Raw genomic sequence first — 25,547 nt, 5'->3', positions numbered from 1 at the left:
TTTCAGATATGTAAGCCCCATGTTATTAAAGACTTCAAAGTTTATAACCAGCATGTTATACTAAGTCCTGAAGCCTAAATTTCTGAGTTCTTGAATTGAGATGTTAGCTGATAAAGTTGTTGTTAAATTGGCAATATATGTTGAACACTCCCTGACAATAATGAAACTGTTCAATTCCTTTGCTACTTTGTGCTACTTTCACTTACCCTTGATCACCACACACAGTTATATTACTTTCTTAATTACAAGAGATCAGTGTGACCAAAAGATTGCCTTTATATGCAAGTGGTCTGTGTCTGCATGTTCTTGAGAACACATCCCATAATAACAATATCACCTCCTATTCTGATATACTCAATTAGCATTCTCAAGCCATTTTTGGATTGTTTTTATATAAAAGTATCTCTTTTCTTGTCTCTTATTCATTTCTGTACTTCATTTGCACCCTGACTCTCTGCCCAGTAGGGGCCCAAAGTGGCTTACACTGTTCTTGTCTCCTCCATTTTATCTTCACAACAAACCTGTGAGGTGGGTTAGGCTGAGAGAGTAGCCCAAGGTCACCCAGCAAGTTTCCATGTTGTTAATTGGGATTAGTCTAACACTCTGAACCACTACATCGCTATGGCAATTGGCAGCTCCTTTTCAGTGTCCTGATGGTGGACCCTTGACCATGAACTTCACTTTTAGAAATATCTGAGCCTATATGTAACCCTGGCATGAGGGAGAGACAGGTTTTCTTCCCACTAGCAACCCAAAATCTTCTCCCTTTAACGGTCATTTGGAGTGCTTGAGTGGGCCAGTATACATGTCTCCCTCCATTTAATTTTTGTAGAAATCACACATTTTCTGCATAATAATTGGTACAGGGGCCAACCATGTTACTGTTAGCTGTAGCTGATAGCACAGTAATTACTATTGGTGGAAATAGGCTTACCTTGAAAAGATTATTGAACAGGTGAGCACAGATTTAAAAACATGTTGCAGCTTAAAAGAAGGTATAGTAGTAAGTGTTGGAAGACTAGGCTCCCTGTGTTCATACCGCCAAGTGTGTCTCTTTAGTTCTTTCAGTTCTGTTCTTAGGCCTCTTAATCTGTCATTTCTTAAGCCTTATGGCATGCCATGTAAACCTAATTCCTTCACATGCTATTCTGTTCATGCTGTTCCTTCCTTGTCCTGTTTGATTCCTGGCTCTTATGTACTACCCGCCAGGTAAGGCCCCAAACAGTTTTCTGCAATAGCTTGGTTTTTGTCATACATTTAAAATCCTCGATTCCAGCCATTGCAAGACACTCATCTTTCAGCTTAGCCGTTTCAGACATCTTTAAAATTCTTGGGCTTGCAATTGTTGTGCAGTCAAACCACAGTCTACATTGTCTACTGTATCCCTTCTGTATTGTTGCAGCTAACATCTTTTTTTTTTACCTTTTTCAAATCAGCTATCAGGCAAGAACTGAGCAAGTCAAACGCAGCATAGAAAGACTAGGACTAAGATGTTGTGACCACTGGTCTTGGTACAAAATCAACTAAATTTTATGAGCTGTTTAGAAGAAAGTGGATCACCCAATTGGAAGAAGGGGAAAGCAAGATTTTGGAAATTTTCAGACAACATTCTGGTGGTATACTATTTCCCTTTGCTGCTGTTTTCTGACTTTTCAACAGGGTGGAAAATAGTCTTAAGTTGCAGTAATGATTTATGCAGAAACTCCTGTACCTGTCAAGACACGATCACAGTGCATTGAAATGTTTTCATATCAAGATGAGGCTATGCGCCTCACTGTTCATTGTTTAAGACATAAAAAGAAAAAAGCTTGAAGGCTTTTCAGAGAGGTTTTCTTTATTAATAAAGAGTTTAGCAAGTTATACTGTTGTACTGCAAGAGTATCTCAGGTTAGTCTTCCTATCATATTTGATATTTCCATGAAGAATTTAAAAGATCAAACATGACTTCAGCTCACAAAATAAAGAACAGATGACAGGACTGTGTGTTGTAACACAATATTGGTGAATAAGAGACTTACAATATTATACTCCATAACATTTTGGAATCTTATTACAGGAAGCCTCTCTTGTTAGCCTTCATACAGTTTCATAGGGGAAAATGTAAGTGCTGTCCAGACTATAAAGATGTAGATGCCTTCCTAAATTGTAATGCTTTACCAAATCTAAGACTTCTCCAGAACACAAATCTGTTGTCAAATATAAATGGTTAGATTGTTATCATAGGTTTTCAAGCTTTTTTAAGATTTATGCATGTAGACATTTTTGTAATATAAAACGACCGCAGAGTTGGCTATTTAATTTAAAACATCCTTGCATGCCACAAATATTAAGTAGCCTCTTTATGGTAAGGCCTAGTTACTGCCCAGGCAATATTTGGAAGATGTAGAGTTGGGAATAGGGGTAACTTTTTATTTTAAACAATTTGTATTAATTACTGCACTATTTTTCCTTATATTGCATGTGTGTGTAATAATAAGGAAAATATTGTGATCTATCAGTAACCATGTTAAATAGAACCTGGTACTTGATACTTTTTGTACCATTTGCTTTAATTCTTTGTATTTCAAACATAGTCGTGCTTCAGCAACAGTTCTGGAAACTCAAGTCAATTTTGCTGCTTTTCTTAACTGGGTCTGAAGTTAATTATCATGATTAAACTTGGAAATTATTTGAAAGAATCTTTTGCAAACAAAAATAATAGCATTATTTACACAACAGTTACTTTACCTGTGTATTGAGGCAGGTTTTGTTTAATTTGGAAGTGAAACGTTAGAGCCTGTGCAATCATTACACTCTCAGAGATTGGGAGTAGGTGATGAGAATGTACATTTCTTTCTTTCCCCTCTTCTGTTTTGCAAAAGTTCCTCCCGCCCTGCCCAAGGTATCCATGATAAATGAGCTTCCAGCTATAGTTTCAGATCCTTGTGAAGCAGAACCCTGATTATCATTAACAGTTGGTGCTCATGTATTCTTTCATCCTGGCTAAGGCCAGCAAAGGGGAACTCACGCTAGAGAGAAGCGGAGGGGTTGGGAGCAGGATCCTGCAACCTGCTCTCAGTCCTATGCGTTAGACCTTGGTAACTAACAATCAAACATTGACAAAAGTAATTATATGTCAAGAGTGGTAGTGGCAATAGTTTCACTTCTAGAATGATGGAATTTACTGTCTTAGTTATGTTCATCTTTTATTTCAGTATCTGAACATTATTAAAATATATCAAGAAAATTTCCAAGAAGGGCAGTGGGTGGGACGGGGGGGGGGGATATCCTGCAATTAAAAATTAAGTGATTTGGCAAATTATGTGCAACAAATAATTTATTGCATCTTGAATTTTCGATTATAATCGTGCCATATTTATTTTGTGAGTTATTCTGATTTTAACATAATTTGCCATTTTGGACAGAATTATTCAGTTTCTTGGATGACCTACTTCCATCTAGCTTAGTTCATAAGAAAGCTTTAACTAGCATATCCTCCCTAGTGTTGAACACCAAAGCAAATTTAACAGCATTTGTTTGCTGCTTGAATAAAAAAAAATATATTCCCCTCTTTCCATATGATGGAGGAATGGCTTATAAAGTGTAATCCCAATTCAGTGGTTATTTTTTTTTAAAAAAAATCCTCTGCATGCATTAGTTGAAGGCATTTAGATCTAAAGATAAGCAAATGCAGTTGCTCTCAAATTAAGGAGGCACTTTCATCTTTTAACAATTAACTTTTATGTTTAAACAGTATAACCTTAACAGCTTACTCTTGTCAGAAATCATGTTTGATTTTGCTTGTAAAGAAAATTCAGAGATAGTTTAAGAGGATATTGTAGGTGTCCATGGTCCAGTGCTAAGAAAATTAAGTTACTAGGTTGTGAATGAAACTGGTTAATGCACTAAACGTTTTGTGCCTTGGTCTAAAATTTTAACATGATTTCTGCGTAAAAGAAAAAATGGTTCTGTACTCTTTCTACATGCACATTTACAAGATCTTTAATTGGACTGTTCCAGGGAATCCAGTTTGATAAACTATAAATTCATGCTGTTGTACTGGCAGCTATGGCATTGCCAGATAGTTCTGTAATTAAAATGAGCTACTACAGAAGCAGTTTAGGTTATTTTAATTTCTGTTCTTGGGAGGGAAAAAAAAGATGGTTCCTGTGCTTTTGTACAGCGGTTGCCTTAACCTGAATATGGTTTAGGGGATCACTTTTAATTCCAGGAAGGTTTTGCTTTCCTTAACACTGTGATCTGATCTGTGATAAATCTGTCCTATCCATACACAAGTGGCTAACAAGTTAATTGCAAACAAACTGAATGTACAAATCTTAGTGCTGGTGCTGAAATCTCTTCAGAGTTGTCATGAAACAAAGTTCATTGTTCAAAAATGTTTAGCAAGCATCAAGTGTCAATCAAAACTGAAGATGAAACACTAATGAATGTTGAATTTTCATGCATTTAGTTTTACCTCCTTTAGAGTTTTTCAGTTAATTCTCTGCTATTTTTATCATTCTGTGTCATGTTAAAATTTCTTAAATGCTAACTTGTTTTGTTTGAGCAGATGAAATAAAATTGCAATATATACATGCTGTTGCTACTGTTTGTGAAATTTGGCTTACTGTGGAAAATCAAGACCATTCTTACCATGTTTAAACAACCTGATTTCTTTGATTTGTAATACTTTGCTGATGCCCTTCTAAATTTGTAATTTTTGAAATGTGCTACTATATCAAGGAAATGTAAAGCAGTATGCTTATAACTCAGCACATCTCCTGAATCTAAGCAATTACTGCTATTTTCTTAATTTGAATTGCTTTGGATCTTTGATTTCTGTCCCTTTTCCAGACTTCAAGGTATGTACATATAAATCACACATGCCCATAAATTTCACTCGAGCACTGTAGTGTTCACTGTTTGCTTTGACAGTCTCCATTTCCTGTTGTCTTTGATTAATTGATTAATTATATTTATATACAGCCCCTCCCTATATAGGCTTTGCTGCCATTGTGTATTGAGTATAAAGACACGCTATTTTCACTTATTTTGTCAAACTTCCACCACTATCAAAACACTTCTAGAAATAGATTTTAATTTGTTATTCCACTTGGTATTTTATGTGGCCTGGCAGAATAGATTTTTGATATGAAAATCTTCCATTTTCAAGTTAGAAAGATAAAAACTAAAACAAAGTGCAGTCATTGACTGAGTCAAACAAAATTGCAGTTGATTAAGAATCTGGACAAAACAACATTAGATTGAGGATAAGATACAGATAACTAAAATTAAATGAAAAGTTAATTTGTACTTGGGGGAGATGGTAAATTGGATTCAGCTACCCTGGGGAGGAGTCTAATTGACTAGTTAGGAAATACAACATGTAAACAAGAAGCCCTAGATGAGTCGGATGGAGTGGCATTTTGAAGCTTGCACATATTAAATCACTCAGACTTTTCACTAAGGTGGGTGGGCCTCCCTCCACTAAGGTGGGTAGGTTTTTTTTAAAATGTATGCACACAGACTATTGAGAGTCACCATCTTGCAGTGAGTGTTCTTGAGAGTCAAAGGTGATAGAGCACATGCAACCATCTTCTCAGCTTAGATCACTATAACCATTTGTCTTTTCATTTGATACTTGTGCCAAGGTGACCTGTTCTTAATCATTACATGCCACAGGCATTTATCAATATAAAATGTAGTAACATCAGCAAGGACTGCTTCTACATCTGAAATTCCACATACTTCCTCCATCCTTACTTAAAACACCCGGCGTTCTTGCTGTCTAAGATTTTTGTCCTTCTGTTCTCTGCTTGGTGAATTGTCCTATTCCACATGCTGTCACACCCTTGTCTACTCAATTGTATGCCAGTGGTGTTACCATGATGCTGATATTGTTGGTAATTGCCAGAACACTTTTGCTGAACCAACAGCCTAACAGTTAGGCTGGTACAGTATCTGGGCAAACAAGGAATCAAAACCAAAGGTAGTGCTCCCTTGACTTAACAGCACCTGTGCTAGCAGAATGGCACATCCTTTGGAAGGGGAATGATTTTTGCTTCCTCTGCAGATGCTTGTCTTCCCCCCCCCCACACACACACAGATAAGGTCTCATAACCCCCAGCAGCAGGATTTCAGGGCTCTCAGTAGGCTGCAGCAAAAGGGGGCATGTAGAAAAAACCCTTTCCCCAATCTGTGTTACACTTATGACACTTGGAATCCACCCCAAGGCCATCAGTCAGCTGTTGCACATGTGTATACTTGGTAGCATTTAATTTTTTTCTTACACTCTCTTGGAGCAACGTCTAAAGTTGCTGTATGATTTCCAGTTATAATGGCATAGATACTGAGCATTTGGTGAACAATCTCTCAAGGCAGTAGAAAATGCCTCTGATTGTGTTCTGCTATTTTTAAGATTTGCTTTCTGATATCTTTTGGGAAACGTGTGCCATGAATTCAGGGGAGTAATTACTTAGTCTAGGCAGGATAGCCACCCTGAGGTTTGTTTAAAAAGTTATTTAAATTTGAAGAATTGTTGTCAGGGTCCCATGCAGTGTGTAGAGAGTGGCTGCTTTATGGAACTGGAGATAAAGTACAAGCAGCAAATTAAGCAACTGCATCTCATGAAACTGCCGCAACATGAAAATGTTGGGTTGGGTGGTGATGGTATGGGTGGGAACTCCCTTGGGCAGAATTCTCTGCAGAAATTGAGAAATTGAGGAAAGCATACTTTCCAAGACCTCTTCCTACTTTGTCTTCATCTGGGCCAGCCAAGAAGATAAGAAGCAGTGTGAGAAACTCGTGCTGCCTAAGGGGACATTACATAAAGTGATGGGCAGACTTCTTAAATAACACAAAGTCTTAGCATTTGCCTAACTGGAATTACCTGATGCCTGTTATAACGGCAGGGATCTGTGTGGGAAATTCACTGCCTCCAGCTTTCCCCAAGACACTTCACCCAATTACAGAAAGCAAATCTGGCATGGCGGAGCATGGGCAGTGCTCTGCTAAACCGGATGCAATAAAGGAAGGGGATTCAGTAAGTATTTTTTTACATAACCAGATGAGAGGTAGCACCTGTCTAGGAAAAATAAGCCTATCCATATCACAAATCTCCAGCAAAGATTCCTTTTGAAAATATATTTAAAAGTTCTTTTTAAAAATTTGTGAAGCTGTCAGCTCTCTAAAAAAGCTGTCCATCATTTTAAAAAACAAGGCCATTTTTATTTTTCTTCAAAAGCTGGCTAATAAGGCAGATCTTGTCTTGCACAAAAGATCTACAGTGACTTTGAAATGTCATGCCCTTACAGCATTTTCGACATTTTAAGACCTCTATGATTACTTAAAAGGAGAATGCTGCTTTAGTAGGTTGTGTTTCTTATTAAGAAGAATCATCGCTTCATGCCATGAATGCAAAAACTGGAAGGAAAAGCCACAGCGTTGGTTTAATAAATGGTGACTGATGTCATGAATTAAAGCTTAGTAGAGAGTCTATAAGTGAGGACCAAGTTCATAGTTTCCTTGTGTGGCAAAACAGACTACTCGTGCAAATTCAGGGAGAAAAAAACACCCTCTGTCCATTCTGAAATCTTCCCTAGATTTGGATTCTGTTCCATTACTAGTTCTTACATTCCTGTATTAACCAAATTGATCCCACTTTATTTTGTGTGTACCGTCAGCAATAATTCGTTGTGAGATTCCGAAAGATTGTCTTGCAGACTCACTGCTGGATCTTGCATTTGTAACACAATCCAAGATAAGCTACAGCTATAATCATAGTGTAATAGCTCACAATGTCTCTTTATATTGCTTAATAACAAATTCTAGATCTGCATGTAGATTTTCCTTGGCAGCAATTGTGATCTACTATATAAATCTGTCTTAAAGTTACAACCCACTGAAGTAAAATATTAACATTATCTGGCAAGGTAGCGATGTTACGTAAATTCTTCAATAATTTTTTATATGAAGTATCTCATTCAAGAACTAGATTTGATAAAATGTAATATGTACAAATGCATAGCTTAATTTTTTAATAAAACAATCTCAATTATTAGCTCATATTGCAGAATTCTTGTGTGCTTATGTAAAGCAAGTATGTAGGTTGTTTCATGGATCTGTAAAATATCTATCAATGACTTGAGTCCCAGCTGTAACAGTAACTGGGATACGAGTCTGGTGCCAAAGTTACAATGACAAAACCATCATAAAATAGGGAGAGGAAAAACTGCAATTGCAGAGTGTGTCCTTGACAAAAGTGCCTTAATTTCACACAAAACTGTATGAAATGCATGCTGATTTTCTGTAACCCACTTCTAAATCTAATGTGCATGGTGTTGATTGTGAGTCTGCATTAATATTATTGCTTGGATCTGATGGCTTTCTTCTGTCTTTGTTTCTTCCATCATATCCATGCTTCTTGCTTTGCTGATTTTCTAGATGGTTTCTTACTATGGCTCTTGGAATTGAGTTTCCTTATGAAATAAAAGCTAATCTTAAGTAAAAAGTGAAAGCTGCATTTTATTGCTAAGTGAATTGTACTATTTGACATGTTGTAGAGAAAACAAATGTTTCACTCAGAAAATTTCACTCAATTCACTCAGAAAAAGTTTGTGGTGGTATGAATTAGCTATATGGAGTTTGAATCAACATTAGTTCACACTAATCCATAGTAAACTCAACTTCAGGCATGCATGTGGAATGTGGACTGATTCTAAGCCAACTGATTCAGCTTGTTGGGTAATGTTGTCCATTATCCATCAAAAGTAAGCCCACTGGAAGCTTGATAAACTTGATGCCTATCTGGGCCAGCAAAATCTAGCAAGGTTGTTGATCAAATGGAAGACCATAACATATTCCAGTGTTTAGGATAGTAGGTCTTTTGTTCTAAATTGTTCTAAACCAAATATATTTTCAAATGTTGAAAGTCACATCACAACAACAGGAAAGTGCATTTAATTTATTATTGGATTGGATCTATACAACTGCAAGTAACTTCATGCATGGAGTGGATCTTTCCTGCCTCCTTCCATCATCTACAGTACTCCATGCCACCAAATGAAGTGGCTGGGGCGAGGGGACTCTTGGAAGTCATGTTAGCACTTGAGTGAGTGGGACACTCACAAAAAAAGGTCAGATCCCTCCTTGTGGGAACAGAAGTGCCATCTGTTCTTGAAAGGGCAGACTTTGTGTAACTGTATTAACAAAGTCCCTTTTATCGTTAGACCCATATGACTGAAAGTCTTAACTCACATGGACCACTTTCAATACTATACTTTAAAGGCATTCCTTCATAAATGCTATCATGTACAACGTGTCTGCTGTGCAATGGGGGCAAATGTCCATCACAGCAAGATTTCTTATATGGACCTGTTTCCTCAAGTCCTGCTTTCACTTTCTATCTTCCCCACAACAAGCAAGAGCACTTCTAGCATGAATTTAATTTTGCTTCGCCACCACAGTGTGCAGATGTGCCATGAGCACAGCTTTGCATCGACCTCTTCCCTTTGCCCACAGTCAGGCTCCTAACTCCACCCTTCCCAGTTCCTCGCAGTGCCATCCACGCCTTACCCCTCACCCTCATTCCATGTTGCCGGCCCCTTCCTGCTTCTCTAAGTGCTTATATTGAGATTTCAATATAAGCCAGTCACTTTCGGGCTCCAGCTCACCTTCCCAGCTTTGCTTTTAAAACTGTTTGAAACAAGCCTCTTTTAAAAAAAACAAAAAACAAGCCTCTCTCTCTTGCAACAGCAGCAGCAGAGAGAGAGTTGGAGGGGAAGGGAGGGGGACAGAATATCAGTGGAGTTAAGAGAACCTGTGATGGGAGGAGTTAAGAGAAGTAACAATAGGAAAGGCTAGTTCAGACTAGCCAGCAGCTGTGAGGCAGGCCCTGGACTGCCTCCTCTCAAGTAAACAGAGAAATGTGAGGAGACCACTCTTCAGGCCCCTGTCCAGCTACCAGCCCCAAGGTAAGCATTCCATGAGTAATGGGCCATTTGTTTGGGGGTAGGAAAATGGTCCAAAAATCTTGATTGTATCTCTTTGGAAGAAACGTCTCAGAAATTCATTTCAATCCCATTTATTTAACCCATGTTTTTTGACTACAGTCCTGCATATTGTTTGAAGCATAAGGACAGGTGCTGTTAACGTTCAGATTTCATGCTTCACATCACTATGCAAGAGCACCTATATCCCTGAACAGCTCAGAGGCTGTATTGAGTGGCCATGCATAGTGAAGTCAAAGTCCCTTTGCTTAACAAATGAGCCTATTTGACCTGTGTTCTAGCTCTGTTATAGTTGTAGAGAGTGTTTTTTTTAAAAAAAAAATCACAACAATCGACTGGCTCCTGTGATATGTTCTACTAGTAATGGCATTTTTATCCAGTAAAATGAAGGATCCTTCTGCCAGTACAAGAGTCATGCTTGTAGCTAGAAGAATGAAAAGCTCTTTGCACTTGAGGAAAATGCTACCAACCCTGTCTCTCATAAAATAGGCAACTATTATTTTATTTTTTTACAATTTGAATGAATTCTGAAGTATTCATCAGGCAAATTCCAATCTGATTCTGAAGGTCTGAGTTACACTACTGGGAAGCAACTACCACCTTGCTGCAGGTCTATGTGAAGGGGCAGCTTCTACTTTTGCTGAGAAATCACCAAGTGCTGCATGTGTTTCTGACTCTCATCTTAAATGGAGATTTTCCAAGTATTTACACTTAGATCCATTTTCTTTGCTTCTGACTTGCACACTTCCCAGGTTAATTGCTATTTCCCTCTCAGAAACTGGTTTTTTGGAGCAACTTCTGAAATGAGGTTTTAAAAGCCTATGTTCAAAAACAAAGCATAACATACACAAATGGGAATTCTGATGTGTATTAAAACTGAAAAGCTGTCATCAAGAGACTGTTCTTGTTCTGGGTTCCAATCACCTATGTTAATTAGGAGTCTCAGAAAACACCTATACATATTCTTTCTTCCAAAATATTTCTTGGAGTGATTTGGTATCCATGTCTGAGGCTCATTCTGCACATGCAGAATAATGCACTTTCAAACTGCTTTCAGTGCTCTTTGAAGCTGTGCGGAATAGCAAAATCCATTTGCAAACAGTTGTGAAAGTGGTTTGAAAATGCATTATTTTGCGTGTGCGGAAGGGGCCTAAATCTTGGGTACCCTTTATAATTCCCCTGTACTTGACCAGAGTGTGGAGAAATCAAGCCCATTTTCTACAGGTACAGTGGTCAAAGTGCTAGAAAGTTGCTGGATGATCTTGGACCAGTCACCCTAATCCCATGGTGGTGAACCTTTGGCACCCCAGATGTTATGGACTACAATTCCCATCAGCCCCTTCCAGCAAGGCCAATTGGCCATGCCAGCAGGGGCTGATGGGAATTGTAGTCCATAACATCTGGAGTGCCAAAGGTTCGCCACCACTGCCCTAATCTATCCCATAGTGTGGCTAGGTGAGAATGAGGGAAGATATTCTCTGGGCCACCTGGAGAGAAAAGTAGGGTATAAATACGTAAATAAAGAGATGTTTGGCAGTTTGCCTTTTAAAATGTGTTTCTTAAAGATGTTCAGAAATCTCAAAATGGCTCAGTAGTAACATCTTGTGGCCATTTTAGGTAACTTCTGTTGTGTAACTATACCCTGAAAGGATTTCTTCTTTTTAAAATTGGAAATTCTCACTCCACTTTCAGTAGTTCTAAATATAAACAGTGCTGCAAGTTAATATTACCAAATTAGTTGGGGCACAAATAAATTTCGGGGAGGGAGGATTAGTGAGTGTCTCTCATCAAGACAGTTCGCCTTTACCCTAAAAAAAGCATAGGATGTGTCATGGGGATAGGACCTGCAATTTGAATGGAAAATCCACAGTAGGCAAGGCTCCTCTTGTTCAAAGGTACTTTGGGATCCAGCCCATTGTATATAGTTTATATCTTGTGAAACTAATTGGCATATAGTTCAGGGCCAACTTGGATGGTACCACTTTTTGCAGTGAAGGAGGAGGAGGATTTTGGATTTATACCCCACCTTTCTCTCCTGTAAGGAGTCTCAAAGTGGCTTATAAACTCCTTTCCCCTTTATCTCCCCACATCAGACACCTTGTGAGGTAGGCGGGGCTGAGAAAGTTCTGACAGAGCTGTGACTAACCCAAGGTCACCTAGCAGGCTTCATGTGTTGGAGTGGGGAAACAACTCCAGTACACCAGATAAGATTCCATCACTCATGTGAAGAAGTGGGGAATCAAACCTAGCTCTCCAGATTAGAGACCACCTCTCTTAAGCACTATACCACACTAACATTTTTAATTTTTCAAAACACTGTGGGGCTTGATCCTGCTGGAGACCACTGCATGAAGGGATGAGCAGGTCATCTCCTCACCACAGTTTTAGCTCATGAAAATCAAAGGAGGAGTGCCTAATTATCCTATGCCATGATCCCCAGCAGGATCAGGCCTCAATGCATTTTGAGAAGTCCGCCAAAATCTGCCATGGGACATAGTACAGTTTTCAACTGGGCAGGGCATCATATCTGATTTGGTTTGACCCTAAATTCCCATGTATTTATTTCAAGGCTAATAAATTTTCAAGTGGAAAAGAAACTAACCAATATTGATACCCTAATTGAAGAAGGATGGTCTAGAAACTGAGACTATATATATATATTTATTTCCTGAAGAGATGGTCCTCCTAAGACAATGCCTGGTAACTACAAATATCTCCTAAAAGGAATGTGTCTATGTGGTAACCTTTTCCTGAGGCACATAACTTCTATTGATGGGTTAGACTGATCTTGGTAAAGACCTCTACATTTAACTGCAAGTTACAACAAAATTCTAAGAACATTTCCCTGTGAGCAAAATGTCATGTCACATGCAGGGGCTACAGTGGATGATGCATTTAGAACTGCCTCCCCTGCCTGCAGAGGCATAGCAAGGGGGAAAAGTGCCCAGTGTACCGGTGCGTCCTCCATCTCCGTCTTGCCCCGGAACACCGCCGCCATGTCCCCGGAATGCCCCCGGAACACCCTTGACACCCCCCCACAGGGCCGTGCGCCTGGTGCGTCATGCACCCCCTCCCCCACCCCCTTGGAGCTATGCCTCTGCCTATCTGTTGCACTAACTATATATACATCTATGAAGCTCGTTGTTGAGAAGTAGCATTATCATGTTGTTGTCTTTAGAGGTACTTTTTCCATGACAAATAATAAAGATCAGCATAATAAGCCCCTGGACACAAGAAGAAAAAATGTATATGTAATCTACTCTAGTATCTTTAAAAACCTGTTTTAAAAGAGGGTGTACCATGAAGATTTTTGATTCATAACATTACAAAGATCTATGAATTTGAAAATATCAGACAGTTAATAAACCAGTGCTTGATATTATGTGACTTTATGCAGCCCTAGCCTCAAGCCATTTAGGGCCTAAGGGAAAGAACAGCACTTTGCATTGTGGTTAGAAATAGGCAGGCAGTGAAGATTTTTTAGCACTTTTTGCATTCCATCTGCATGCACAAGTATTTAAATTGTATTTGTGCTGTAAATCACCATGATGAGTTTTAGTTGTTAAGTATAAATAAAACAATTAAAATGTTTGCCTGGATCTCATGCACATTGCAAAGAATTCTGGGGATGCATTATAGGATCATACACAATTCATGCGGGATGCTGATCAGGTTCATTAGGTCTCATGGATGTTTTACATACTTGTGAATGCAACCAATCTGTCTTGTGGCTGCTCTTTCCACAATAGGGGCAAAGTTGATCAATGCCTCAGTACTAACAAACCTTCACAGCGTCTTCCCCATCCCTTTAAAGATGCATCCCTTTAAAGACGCATCTGCAATATGGATAGTGTGAGGGACCGAAAACCCAAAGACCCCAGCAGAAGGGTTGGAATTCTCAGTTCACCAATGCAGAGACCCTGCAACTGATCTGGGAATCCAATCACTGGACTGATTGAACAGATTAGTATCTTTTGTGGAGGCAAAAGTGGGCTATTGCCTTATAACGAGAACCCTGTCTCTGGGCAGAAAGGTTGTAGCCCTTGCAGAGTTAAGGGTGTCCTCTATAAAGTGAACCTGCTGAGACAACTCCAACCTGACGTTTCCCAATTCACTACCAGTCCTACTGTATATATTGAGGATCAACTATATATATTGCTTCAGCAAGTAACTGGACAGTACTGTGATTAACCAATCATCTAGATCACAGGTGTCAAACTCGTGCCCCTCCAGATGTTATGGACTACAGTTCCCATCATCCCCTGCCAGGCAGGGGGTGATGGGAATTGTAGTCCATAACATCTGGAGGGCCACGAGTTTGACACCTATGATTTAGATACAGAAAACTGGGCATCCTTGTGTTCTCAAATATGCCACAACATCCTTCCGAAGTTAATTGGACAAGAGCAATATGGCTTTATTAGAGGTAGAGATATTTGTCACCCGTTAAGGAATGTATTAAATGTAATAGAACATGGCAAAAACGAAAAATATGCAATGATAAAGTTAGATGTATACAAAGCGTTTGATACAGTTAGTCATAATTACTTATTTCAAACTCTAGAAAATTTTGGGTTTGGAAAACAACTTATAAACATTAGACAAGAGATTTACAAAGGAGGAAGGGCAAAAATAAGAATTAATGATGGGTTGACAGGAATTGTTAATATTGAAAGGGGAGTGAAGCAAGGATATCCATTATCACCACATCTGTTTATATTGGCAATGGAATTTTTGGCAGAAAGGATAAATAATAATGGAAGGATAAAAGGTTATAAAGAGAATCAAGAAGAAATAAGGTTAAACCTATTTGCAGACGATATTTTAGTAATAACGGTGAATCCGGCTAATACAATGAAAGAATTAAAAATACTTCTAGAAGATTTTCAGAAATATTCAGGATTAAAAGTCAACATGGAGAAAACAGAAATAATGGGGGTTAATGTGGAAAAAAGACAATTAGAGAGAGGATTAGTAAAAAAGAAGATTAAATATTTGGGTATTACAATAACTCATAGAAAAGAGAAGATGTTTAAATATAATTATGAAGCAAGGTGGAAAAATATTAAAACAAATAAAAGAATGGGGTAAGAAGACCTTATCAATTACAGGAAAAATCAAAGCATTGAAAATGTGTAGAATGCCGAAAATGTTTTATTTATTTCGAACTCTTCCACTGGAAATTAAGAAGAAACAATTTGAGGAATGGGATAGGAAGCTTGGGTCTTTAATAATAAAAAACAAAAAATCATGAATAAGATCATATATATGACAAAAAATTATCTAGGTTGAGGGATTCCAAAAATGCAAGAATATTATGAAGCATTCCAGATTGAGAGTCTGATGAGTATAAATGAGGATAATGTCAAAAAATTGGTTAAGTTTGAAAATGAAATAAAGAAAGGAGTTGGTGCACATGGTATTTTCAATAAAGAGTTAAAGAAAGGAAATCAAAAAGCAATAGGACCAAGAAAGGTCTTGCTAGATATATGGGAAAAATGGAGAGGTAAATGGATGCCTGGCACCCTGGATGTGGCACCTTTGGGAAGTGTGGTTGGCAAAGAAGGAAAAAAAGTGATAAAAATATTGAAAAGAAAAGGAATTCAAACTGTGGCAAATTTGATTAGGGAAGGAGGAGAAATTATGACATTACAAAATTTTATAGAGATGGGAGGAAATGAGAACTGGTTGGTTTTGAGAGGCATTTGGGAAAGGATAAAGGTTTCACGGATAAAAGGAGAATGTATAATGTCAAAATGTCTGGAACTATATGGAAAATGCAAAGGGAAAATTCTAGGGCATATTTACATATATGGTAGATGATAAGGAATTCATGATAAGAACATTGAAACAAAAATGGGAGAAGGAAGGATTTCTAGACATTGGTAATACTAAAAAATTAATAGACAGTTGGAAAAATATAAAGATTGAGAAATATATGGAGTTAGAAAGAAAAGTGATATTAAAATGGTATAAAAACACCAAAACAACTAGCATACATGATAAAAAAAGCGACTTAGTTCTAAAATGCTGGCACTGTGGAGACTTAAGAGGCATATTATAAGCTTCATATGTGGATAGAATCGTGTAGTGGAAGTAAAAAATTTTTGGACAATTGTGTATTGTTATATATCGAGAAACTGGTGAAGATAAATATTGATTTAAATAATGACTTAATGTTCATGGGTGTAATGGAAGACAAAAGGGTGGATAAACAATATAGGTATATGTATAAAATAATGATTAAAGCAGCCCATGCAACAATAGCCTTGGGCTGGAAAGAAAAGAAAAAATGGACACTTCAGAAATGGTTAGAATATATTTGGGAACAAGTGACACTAGATATTTTCAATATATTAACCAAAAATAAGACGTGGCAAGATAAACAGGATGAAATTTTGAAGATATGGATAATATACATGGACTGGATGAAAGAAACTCAATGAAGAAATATGGGAGAAGAGGCAACAGAAAATGAACTTACTGCTGTTTGTGTGACAAAACTATGAAGAAGAAGTAATGGGGGGAGGGAGAAAGGGGGGAAAAGTATCGTTTGAAAATGTATGAAGAAGGAAATTACTATAAACTGTAAAATTCAAATGATACAATAAATTTTTTTAAAAAAATGTGCCACAACAACAGCTGTGCACTAAGTGCTCCCCCAAATGGGAGAGCCGACTGTTGAAAAATATCAGAACTATGACAGAAATGGAGATACTGCCAGAAAGCAGGATGAACAGGAATTTGAATTTGAAAACAGGTGCAGTTTGGGTCAAAAACGATAGAGCAAGTGAACTCTGAACTCCAAGAAATAACGATTCTGAACTATGGATATAAGCCAAATGTCTGAACAGCTCTTTTGCCATTCAGAGGAAAAGCAAGCAAGCAAGCAAGGGCAATTGAGTGGGGTGAAGACCAGGTACCAGAGGCTGGGAGCCATACTCCACATTCAGGAAACAAAGATTATCAATTGCAGGCTGTGAAGGTCATCAGAAGCGTGTGGGTGATTCGGATGTGGTGGAGGATACTTTTGTTGACTCTGGTGTTGTTGAAAATGCTGGCCTGATAGACAGGTGTGGCAGAGCCATGCTGGTGCATGGTGAAATGCTGGCAGGATAGAATGGTGGAAAGCAGTACCCCAAGCAATTTAACAACTTGTCTCTATGGTTGAGAGGAACTCAATGGTAGGGCTTGAAAAAAAGAGAGAGCCCTTGAAGGGGAGATCCTCCACTTTCATTGGGTCTCCAATGGGAGAGCTGGGGTACATAGCCAAATGTGCCAGTTGCAACATGACTGCTGATGTAATGAACCTCACAGATGCATCGCCAGCATGTTTCAATACATTCATTTCCCATTTTGATAGCTCATCACCTATGATTGGATAAGCTTGGACAAATATTGGATCTCACCAGGGAGGGATTCCAAATATTGGGAGAGCAACTCCCATAGAAGATGGTAATATAGACCACTCCCCCATAACAGTTTGATAGTACACAATCCTGAAATTCAGGGCAGCAGAAGAATAAAGCTACCATCCCATGGTGTTGAGGTATCTAGTCTCCAAAACACCTGTCTGTGGCTGACCTGTGCAGTCCTGGTGGGTGTCTATACACAGAAGACATCGAGGAACAACAGTTACAGGTATGTACAACTCTTATTTTCTTCATGCAGTGAAAATAAACATACTATAACTATTTAATGCATTCTAGATCCCTCCCACCAAAGACAATAAAATATGTTTTCAAAATTTAGCCTAGCATTTGGCAGCATAAGTATGGTCTGAGTAGTAATTTCTTTAAGATATAGGATTGGGTTGGAATGGGAACAGATGGTGAGGCGATCAGACAGAATTCTTCTAGTCAGTGTACTCTTTAATTCAGAGTGTGGATGCTTTAAATTATTCCCTGAGCGAAATGTGAGTGTCATTATCCACAATATCTACCACAACCTCTCACCTTATTTCACAGCAGACAATATGTCTGATAGATTCCAGGTGGCTAGACATTCTGCTTGCATAACTACAGCAGCTGCTTTCCACATTGCAGTTTTGTCATCTTACTAAAAAACTGATTTCTGGAAAGTATCCAGAGAATATTCAAGCCTTGGCCTGTATCTGTACTGCAAAAGTTGTGGGTGCAAATATTTGCTCATTTTGCTTGCAGGCTGTGCTGTTTGGATGCAAGAGGCATTCATGGGCAGGAGCTGGGTATGGTTTTCACTGTCCAGTCATTAGAATCTTCTTACCAAGTGTGCCCCATCTGCAAATATCCATATCCTTGGACAGGGGCCACACTTAGCCCAAACAGATACTACTTCAAACTTGGGGGACTCCCAGATTTGAAGGAAAATCTTAAAATCTTAGAAATATATTGTGGGGTTTAAGTTCCCACTCAAAACAATAAACATTGCGTGCTCATGTGCACACAATACACATATCTTCTCCTGCTCCATCACAGTAATATTGTGTGTGTAGGGGAGGATGGATTGCTGGTGAGCCCAGCAGTACAGGGGGGCAAGAATCACTTTGGGTTCACCTGCGCAGCTAAGACAAAAAAAGCTGTGTTGTGGCCATAGGTTGAGAGACCAGATACCAGAGGCTGGGAGCCATACTCCACATTCAGAGGCATTGAGCCTCTGAGTACCAGTGCCAGGAGGCAACATCATGGGAAGGCCTTGGCATAAATGCTGTGTTATTGGCCCTCCAGAGGAACTGGCTGGCCACTGTGTAAGACTGATCTTTTCCAGCAGGACTCTTCTTATGTTCCCTTTTTAGACATTCTGGTGTGCTTTAGACACTGTATGGGGCAGGTTTTTTTCCTCTCTCTCTCTAGGCAAACTCGTCCAACCCCAATTTCACCCTGCTGTCTTGGTGTTGGGCAGTCTGGTACTTTCAATGAAAACTGATAAATAACAGGACTGACATGTATACTGTATGCACCATATGAATCTGTGTGTACATGACATACTGAGATGTTACTAGTCTTCAACCCCCATAGTGTTTATATACAGCAAGGAAGGAAAGGAAAGCAAATATTGGTCTCTCATAGAGTTCACTACTGAATGTAGTAATTTCATATTTTGAAAATAGGTCCTCCAAACTTGAAACTTCTAAATTTTAAATGTTTAAATGATAGCAAACATTAATAACCAAAAACCAAATTTACAGTATCGTCCCAAGCAGAGTTACAACCTTCTAAGCCATTTGATTAAAGCTGACTTAGAAGGTTGAACTCTGCTTAGGATGACACTTATTCTACTATTCCTAGTTTTGTTATACTGTTCAGTTAATTTAATTATAATTATTTAATTACAATTACTAACCTTACACTTATTTCCAGTTGGGAACTTTTTTCATCCCTTCCCACTCTGACAAACAGTAATAGTTAAGACAGAAATCATACTAAAAAGCAGCTGAAAAATATGTATGTTCTTGTGCTGCTGTGAACTCTAAGTAAGGATAAAGACATTTGAGGTTGTCTGATAGACCAACATTTCCGCCTTGTCAACTATGTGGCTTGTGTTAAGCACATTCCGGATGTAAAGTAATACACACATGCTATAAATATTGCCTGTAAGTTTCTAACTGAAATGTAAATTTGCTTAGGCCTCTTGGGATCTAAAAATCTATATAGAAGAATTACCATTATTATTGTAAACTTTTAGTTGGTGAACCAGTCTTACGAGACATGCTCAGGTGCAATAAATGGTGCAGTATTGATGATATAATCCTGGTCTATGCGAACAAAGGAGAAACCATACTGAAGTAAGAGGTGATTGTATTTCTGTGTATGCTGGGCTGCCCAGAATCAAGAGATGGGAGTAGCAGTAGATTTTGCTAACACAAGATTGTCCCCCCTGAAATATCTTGCCACAAAAATTTACCAGCATCCGGTGGAGTACACATTATATTTAATTCCATGGTCACTTTAAAGGACTTTCCTCCCCTTCCTTTTTTTCAGAGTCACTGGACCTAGAGCTTCCAACAGTCCAAACAAGTCTGGGCTGGGGAGCAGGGACATCACCTCTCTGGGGGAGCTGCTTCCCCACCTCCTTGCCTCTCTCCCCTCTTTTCCAGTCTCTGCTGTGGTGCAATCAGTGGCAGAGAAAAGCCTGTTCAAGGCTGAACTTGGCTTGGCCAGGGGCAGCTTTAAACTGCAGATTCTGCCTCCAAAGCCCACATTAAAGCTGCATCTGACCAGGCTGAGCCTAGCATTGAACTGTGGGCTCGGCCTGGCCAAGCAGCTTCAGACTGCTGGCTCTGCTTCTGAAGTTCATGTGACTTCAAAGGTAGAGCTTTGGAGGCACAGCCAGTAGTATAAAGTTGGACCTGGCCACACCAAGCCTGTAATTCAATGCCTGGCCCTCAGACATTTGTAAAATATACAGTGTGGCCCTTGCACTGAATGGTTTGGAGACCCCTGTGTAACAGGGAGGCCTTCCAAGAAGATCTGAGTCCCAGCATCTATTTTAAAAAAGAGCTTTTAGTTAAAGATAAGGCCAGAGTCAATTGACAACATTTAAAGCTACAAACAGGACAGATTCCGGCCGTGATAGCCTTTGACAATACATAGGAAGTAAAGTTTTACTTAAATTAACTGAAAAATCTGTTAATCTGAAAAGACTGCTTCCTGCTCCAAAGAATCTTGCATCATATCAAAAATGCCCAAGAATTAGGATGACTCTAGCACAAAAGTCCGTTGTTTGGGCACTTAGAGCCACAAAGAGCACTGGTAAGAAATTGAGAAGAAATGCAGAAGAAAAGATGATCTCTAATCAGAACTTATTTTCTGTCTTTGATACAGGGAGCTTTCAGTATAGCAGCTGATTCACTCTTTTGAGATTTACCCTTTGCTAAATAATAAAGATGGTCTGGCCAGAAAAAAATGTTTTGAACTCTTGGGTTTCAACTCTTGGGTAGACATACAATGAATTTACGAAGGATCTCCACAAACAAGGGACAATAATGCAGAGCAAACTTAGATCATTGTCTTTTGTTCCAGTTGGTTCTAATAGCAATTTCCGTCATTCATGTCTGAATAGAATTTTACAAAACTTGGGGTCCAATCTGCTTACTTTGCTTGACAAAAAAACCCCACCTCCATAGTCTTGCTTGTGCTTTTAGTAACACTGCCAAGAGCTGAACTCATTGACAGGAAATGATCTCAGCCACAGCTCTGTGGAGACAGATGTGCACTGGCTCAAGGAAAGCTCTTTTTTGGTAATGCTTAAACACACACACACCACCATGAAAATCTAGCTGATTTGTGAGGAAGTGAGGAATAAAATACGATGGAATACAGTGATTTCAGAGTCTTAAAGCAAATGTGCTAGACACAATACTCCTAGTGTAAGGAATTCCATAGAAGCAGAAATAAAAGGCTTTTGGGAGTAAAAGTCCATTTATTAAGACATCTTAGAAAGCTCAAGTACACGCAGTGGCAGGAATGGCACTTCCCGCCAGAAGCACAGGTTATAACACCATTCACCCCATCCCCCCTTCCTGCTTCCCATGGGAACGGTGTCTTCATCTCCCGCGCAAAGATAAAGTCTCCGCCGATGCATCTGGCCCATCGCCCGGGCTGTGGAATGCACTCAAGGTTACTTCACCATCAACACCACTGAATCCTTTACACCTAGATGATTTACATAAAACCTTCTGCAAAATTTCACTAACTATTCACTGAAACTATCTAGCATTCTTTAGAATGGCAGTCTCTGCAACAGAATGCAGGTTGTCCCAAAGAATGTAGGGAGATGTATAATGAATATCGGTAATGTTCTGGATGTTGACAGTACCAGACATATTTTGTGGATGTCTGAAATGTTACAGACATACAAACAAAAAAGCTTAGACAATATGAAACTGCCCTAGATCTAGCACACCTAGTATATATACAGCAGACATAACAAGCACTATTATGTATCAGTGTGAAATCCCTAATAGTCAAGTATGTATCAAAATACAAAAGCCATCTAGAACTATATATTCAAAGTTCAAAACTGTAATATATACTGTAATATATATCTGTAAGCAAAAACCCAATATGTCTAACCTGACAGGGTACTTAGTTAAACTTTTGTTACAAGTTGCAGATGTTAATACTTAGCATATACTGAATCCATTGTGGCACTTGATTTAGCCAACCTACAGAAATTTTAAACAATGATAGTATCTGGAACAAGTGAGATTTTTTTTTAATATATAGAGTGAACACATTTTTTCCCATGGCCTTTCTAATAATTTAGGCCTTTATTGGCATTCCATATTACAATAAAACAATTGTCCATAAAAAACATAAATACGTCAAACATATACACATAGTGATAGTCACGTGTGTAACGTTTGCAGTTCAGACTCTTATCAATAGTATAGTCCAAACGGACTCATCAAAGGTGCCATTCCTACATACTACTTTGCAGACCAGACAGAAGACTTATTGACAGAGCCTAGATATCATACAATATTAAAAGTTTTACTATAAAACACAGAAATTGTGGAGGTGACATCAGGTAAAAGGTAAAGGAAAGGGGACAAGGAAATGGATGGATAGTTGGTCTGGCTCTAATAGGTTGCCACTGCATTCAATTATTATACCAACTGGCAACCAATAGTAGAACTACAACATTTTCCATAAGTCACCCACAGGTTGTTTGACTTTGGATGACTGTAAACCTATAAGATACTGGCAGAGGTAGGCACTATATATCAGTAGCAAATGATTAGTGAAACCAACATTATTGTCATTACAATGCTAGCAATCTAATGCTTAGTACCCATCTAGGGTTACATCTATAATCTTTAAGAGATATTTTGCTATGCTTTCGCAAAGAAAAGGGTCAAGATTATCTAAGATTAAGGGAATCCTAAGGGCGTCGGTTAAATGATTTTATAGAAGTGGAGTCCCATGGCCTTTCAAACAAAGCAGATATGGCAATCCAGTTAAATCTGCAGAAATTAATTTGCTTTTTTTGAATTTAAAAATATTTTATTTTAAGAGTTTTCCAAAAAAACCCCTACTGCTCACAATTCAGAACATAGAAACATAAAATTTAACATTACAAATCACAGAAAAAAGAAAAACAAAGGCATCAGTCATTTAAATGAAATGTAACCAGGTAGATGACAGTACTTATTACTAAAATCCATTGATTTTTAGAAGTCTATCAAGTCTCAAACTATATATTTGATAAAAACAATAAAATTGCATGATATTGGTCAAGTGGTACATGAATATTGGAAGACAGATTTGTTCATTTGAGAGGTGGGAGTCAGTGGCCAGAACATGATCTGAATTTGCCTGTTCTTTTGTGAATGTCATTTGTCAAGTCAAATTTTCCATTATCTCAAATTGTACCAGACTTTCTGTTGAAGCCATGCGGGACATTTCTAGTACACTGTACCTTGCTGACACCACCAAAGAGAAGACAGTGCTTTAAAAAAGTATCCTACAATTCAGCTAGAAAAATACCAGCGTATTTTGGATTGTGAGGAAGGCGTGTTTAAGAGTCCCAGCTAGAGCTTAGAAAGTCACTTCTTACAACGTTTTGTGTGGATGCTGACAAAACGCAAGGAAATTGTGTATAGAAATATGAAATAACTCAACTGGATAAGGGTTTTTTTGGCCCATGGGATTATCAAGGCAAGAGATGTTCAGAGGTGATTTGTCATCACCTGCCTCCATGAAACAAACTGGACTTCCTTGGTGGTCTCCCATCAAGGCCAATCCTGTTTAGCTCCCCAGATCAGGGCTTATAGTGTTACCTAGTGTTCCTAAAAAGTGAAGAAGTTTATTGTGGTGTTCCACGCATTCTTGGTGATTTATTTTCATTTCGCAAAACCATATAAACGGTTAACTAAATATTCATTTACCTTCTTCCCATCATATTACTTGTTCACATCCTTACTGAAATAGCAGACTTTTTATAATGCCCCTATAGAGATATCTGCTTTTGAGGGGCTTTCCTTTCCTCCCAAAATTTGTTCAGCTTCTTCCAGTTAGCCTTCTTTTGTCTTTCTTGTTGAGCTTCTGTTCTCATGTGAGACATTCATAGCCCTGAACAGAAAAGGCGACTCCTTAAAAAGCCTTTAATGTACCATAAGGGCGTTCTCCTTGCAACAATTCCGAAAAACAAACCATTTATTTCTGTTTTCCATTTGTTTAAGTCTGTGTATACTCCACAGACAAGCAAGTGCCGCTCTGTTTTAATTCAGCCAGCTCCGCAAGAACGCGAAGCTCTCTGTGTACAGCTGGAGCCAAAGGGGGGAGGGGGGGTAGGGTTTCATCGCCCCAGCGCAGGCGAGTCCTTGGCTTAAAAGGAAGGCGAAGTTGGAACGGAACTCTGGGCTGAGAAAGGGGAGACACGCGACCAACTCGCAGCCAATAAGCTGACGCCGGGAGCGATTCAAACGCCGCGGTTCACCCAATGGCGGCGCTTGGCGCCTTGCCTTCGCGCCCCCCGAAGAGGCGTGGCTTGGAACGGCGCTTGTCCTCCGGCCCGTAACCGTCGCTGGAAGCGGTTGGCGCCCGTTCTTATCGCGCCAAGGAGCTCCTTCGCCCGCGCCTCTCCTGAGGGAAGCTTCTACTAGTTGCTCGGCGGAGACGGCTGGGTACCAGCCACGCGGGGGCGGCAGCGGCACGGCCAGGTAAGGCGGGCTCGTCGGGAGCGGGCCGGGACACGACACACCCCTCCGGCGCCTTTCCCGGGAGGGAGGGAGGACCACCCTCCAGACGCCGCCTTCTCCGTCGCGGGAGTCTGTGGCGCGTCCGTCGCTTTGCTGACTGTGCTCGTTTTGCTCCTCCTGTGTTCGGTCCTCTGCCGCCCCCCCCGTTTTGAGAGTCTTTCAGCTTGACTTTACTTTTTGCCTGAGCTTCGTCTCCGTGACGGCCAGACCGACTCTCTGCCACCCTTCAGAGTCTTTCCTCTGAATTGCCGGGCGGGGGCGCCGAAGAGCCTGCGAAGGACCGGTGGTCCCCGGCTGCCTGTTCGGAGGAGCCGAGCGCAGCTTCCTCTCTTTGTTTATATCTCGTCGCGAGGGGGCTGATGGAGCAGCCGAGTTAGGGAGGTGTGACGGCCTTATTTTCGAGCAGCTGTACATAGGGCGAAAAGTTGTGCATGTCCGCTCGGTATGTCTCACTGCCTGCAGTAGGACATTATCCCTGCTAAATGTAATGGCAACAGCTCCCTGCTCTCCTCTGAGAGACATCCCTGCCAATAAATAAAGAGAACAATCTTGTGTCCCCTCAACCTCCTTTTCTCCAGGTTGAACATTCCCAAGTCCCTTAGCCTCTCTTCGTAGGGCTTGGTCACTAGTCCTTTATATAACATCTTCAAGTTGCTTTGTGAGCAGAGTACTAGTGGGGGATGAGGGCACCGGTGGGAGACCTGGCACTCAAACTTGTGCTATCACACTTTACACACATAATAAACATTTGCAGTTCTCTTCAGAACCCAGCTGGCATATCTGCTCCTCCTCCCCTCAGCTGTGGGCTGAGTCTATTCCAGCTCGCTCCTACTTTCTCGGGCTCATTCCGCACACGCAAAATAATGCACCTTCAAGCT

The 25,547-nt window shown here is 39.6% G+C and overlaps 2 protein-coding genes across 7 annotated transcripts in view; both read left to right on the top strand.

The window, feature by feature from the left end:
* ENAH (ENAH actin regulator) overlaps nucleotides 1–8,488 on the top strand; it is a 141,118-nt gene extending 132,630 nt beyond the window's left edge. For all 6 annotated transcript variants that reach the window (XM_048505804.1, XM_048505622.1, XM_048505964.1 and 3 more), the window contains one exon: nucleotides 1,437–8,488. In XM_048505804.1, coding sequence (XP_048361761.1) covers nucleotides 1,437–1,474 — 38 coding nt within the window. In that variant the 3' untranslated portion in view covers nucleotides 1,475–8,488. The remainder of the gene's footprint in view (nucleotides 1–1,436) is intronic.
* Nucleotides 8,489–24,490: 16,002 nt separating this feature from the next.
* LBR (lamin B receptor) overlaps nucleotides 24,491–25,547 on the top strand; it is a 29,648-nt gene continuing 28,591 nt past the window's right edge. The window contains 1 exon segment of the mRNA XM_048504893.1: nucleotides 24,491–24,630. The gene's annotated coding sequence lies outside the window, so the exon portion shown is untranslated.

The sequence above is a fragment of the Sphaerodactylus townsendi genome, linkage group LG01, assembly GCF_021028975.2.
Source record: "Sphaerodactylus townsendi isolate TG3544 linkage group LG01, MPM_Stown_v2.3, whole genome shotgun sequence".
Classification (NCBI taxonomy): domain Eukaryota; kingdom Metazoa; phylum Chordata; class Lepidosauria; order Squamata; family Sphaerodactylidae; genus Sphaerodactylus; species Sphaerodactylus townsendi.
The sequence above is the reverse complement of the archived record's forward strand: the minus strand, read 5'-3'. Positions and strand labels throughout refer to the sequence as shown.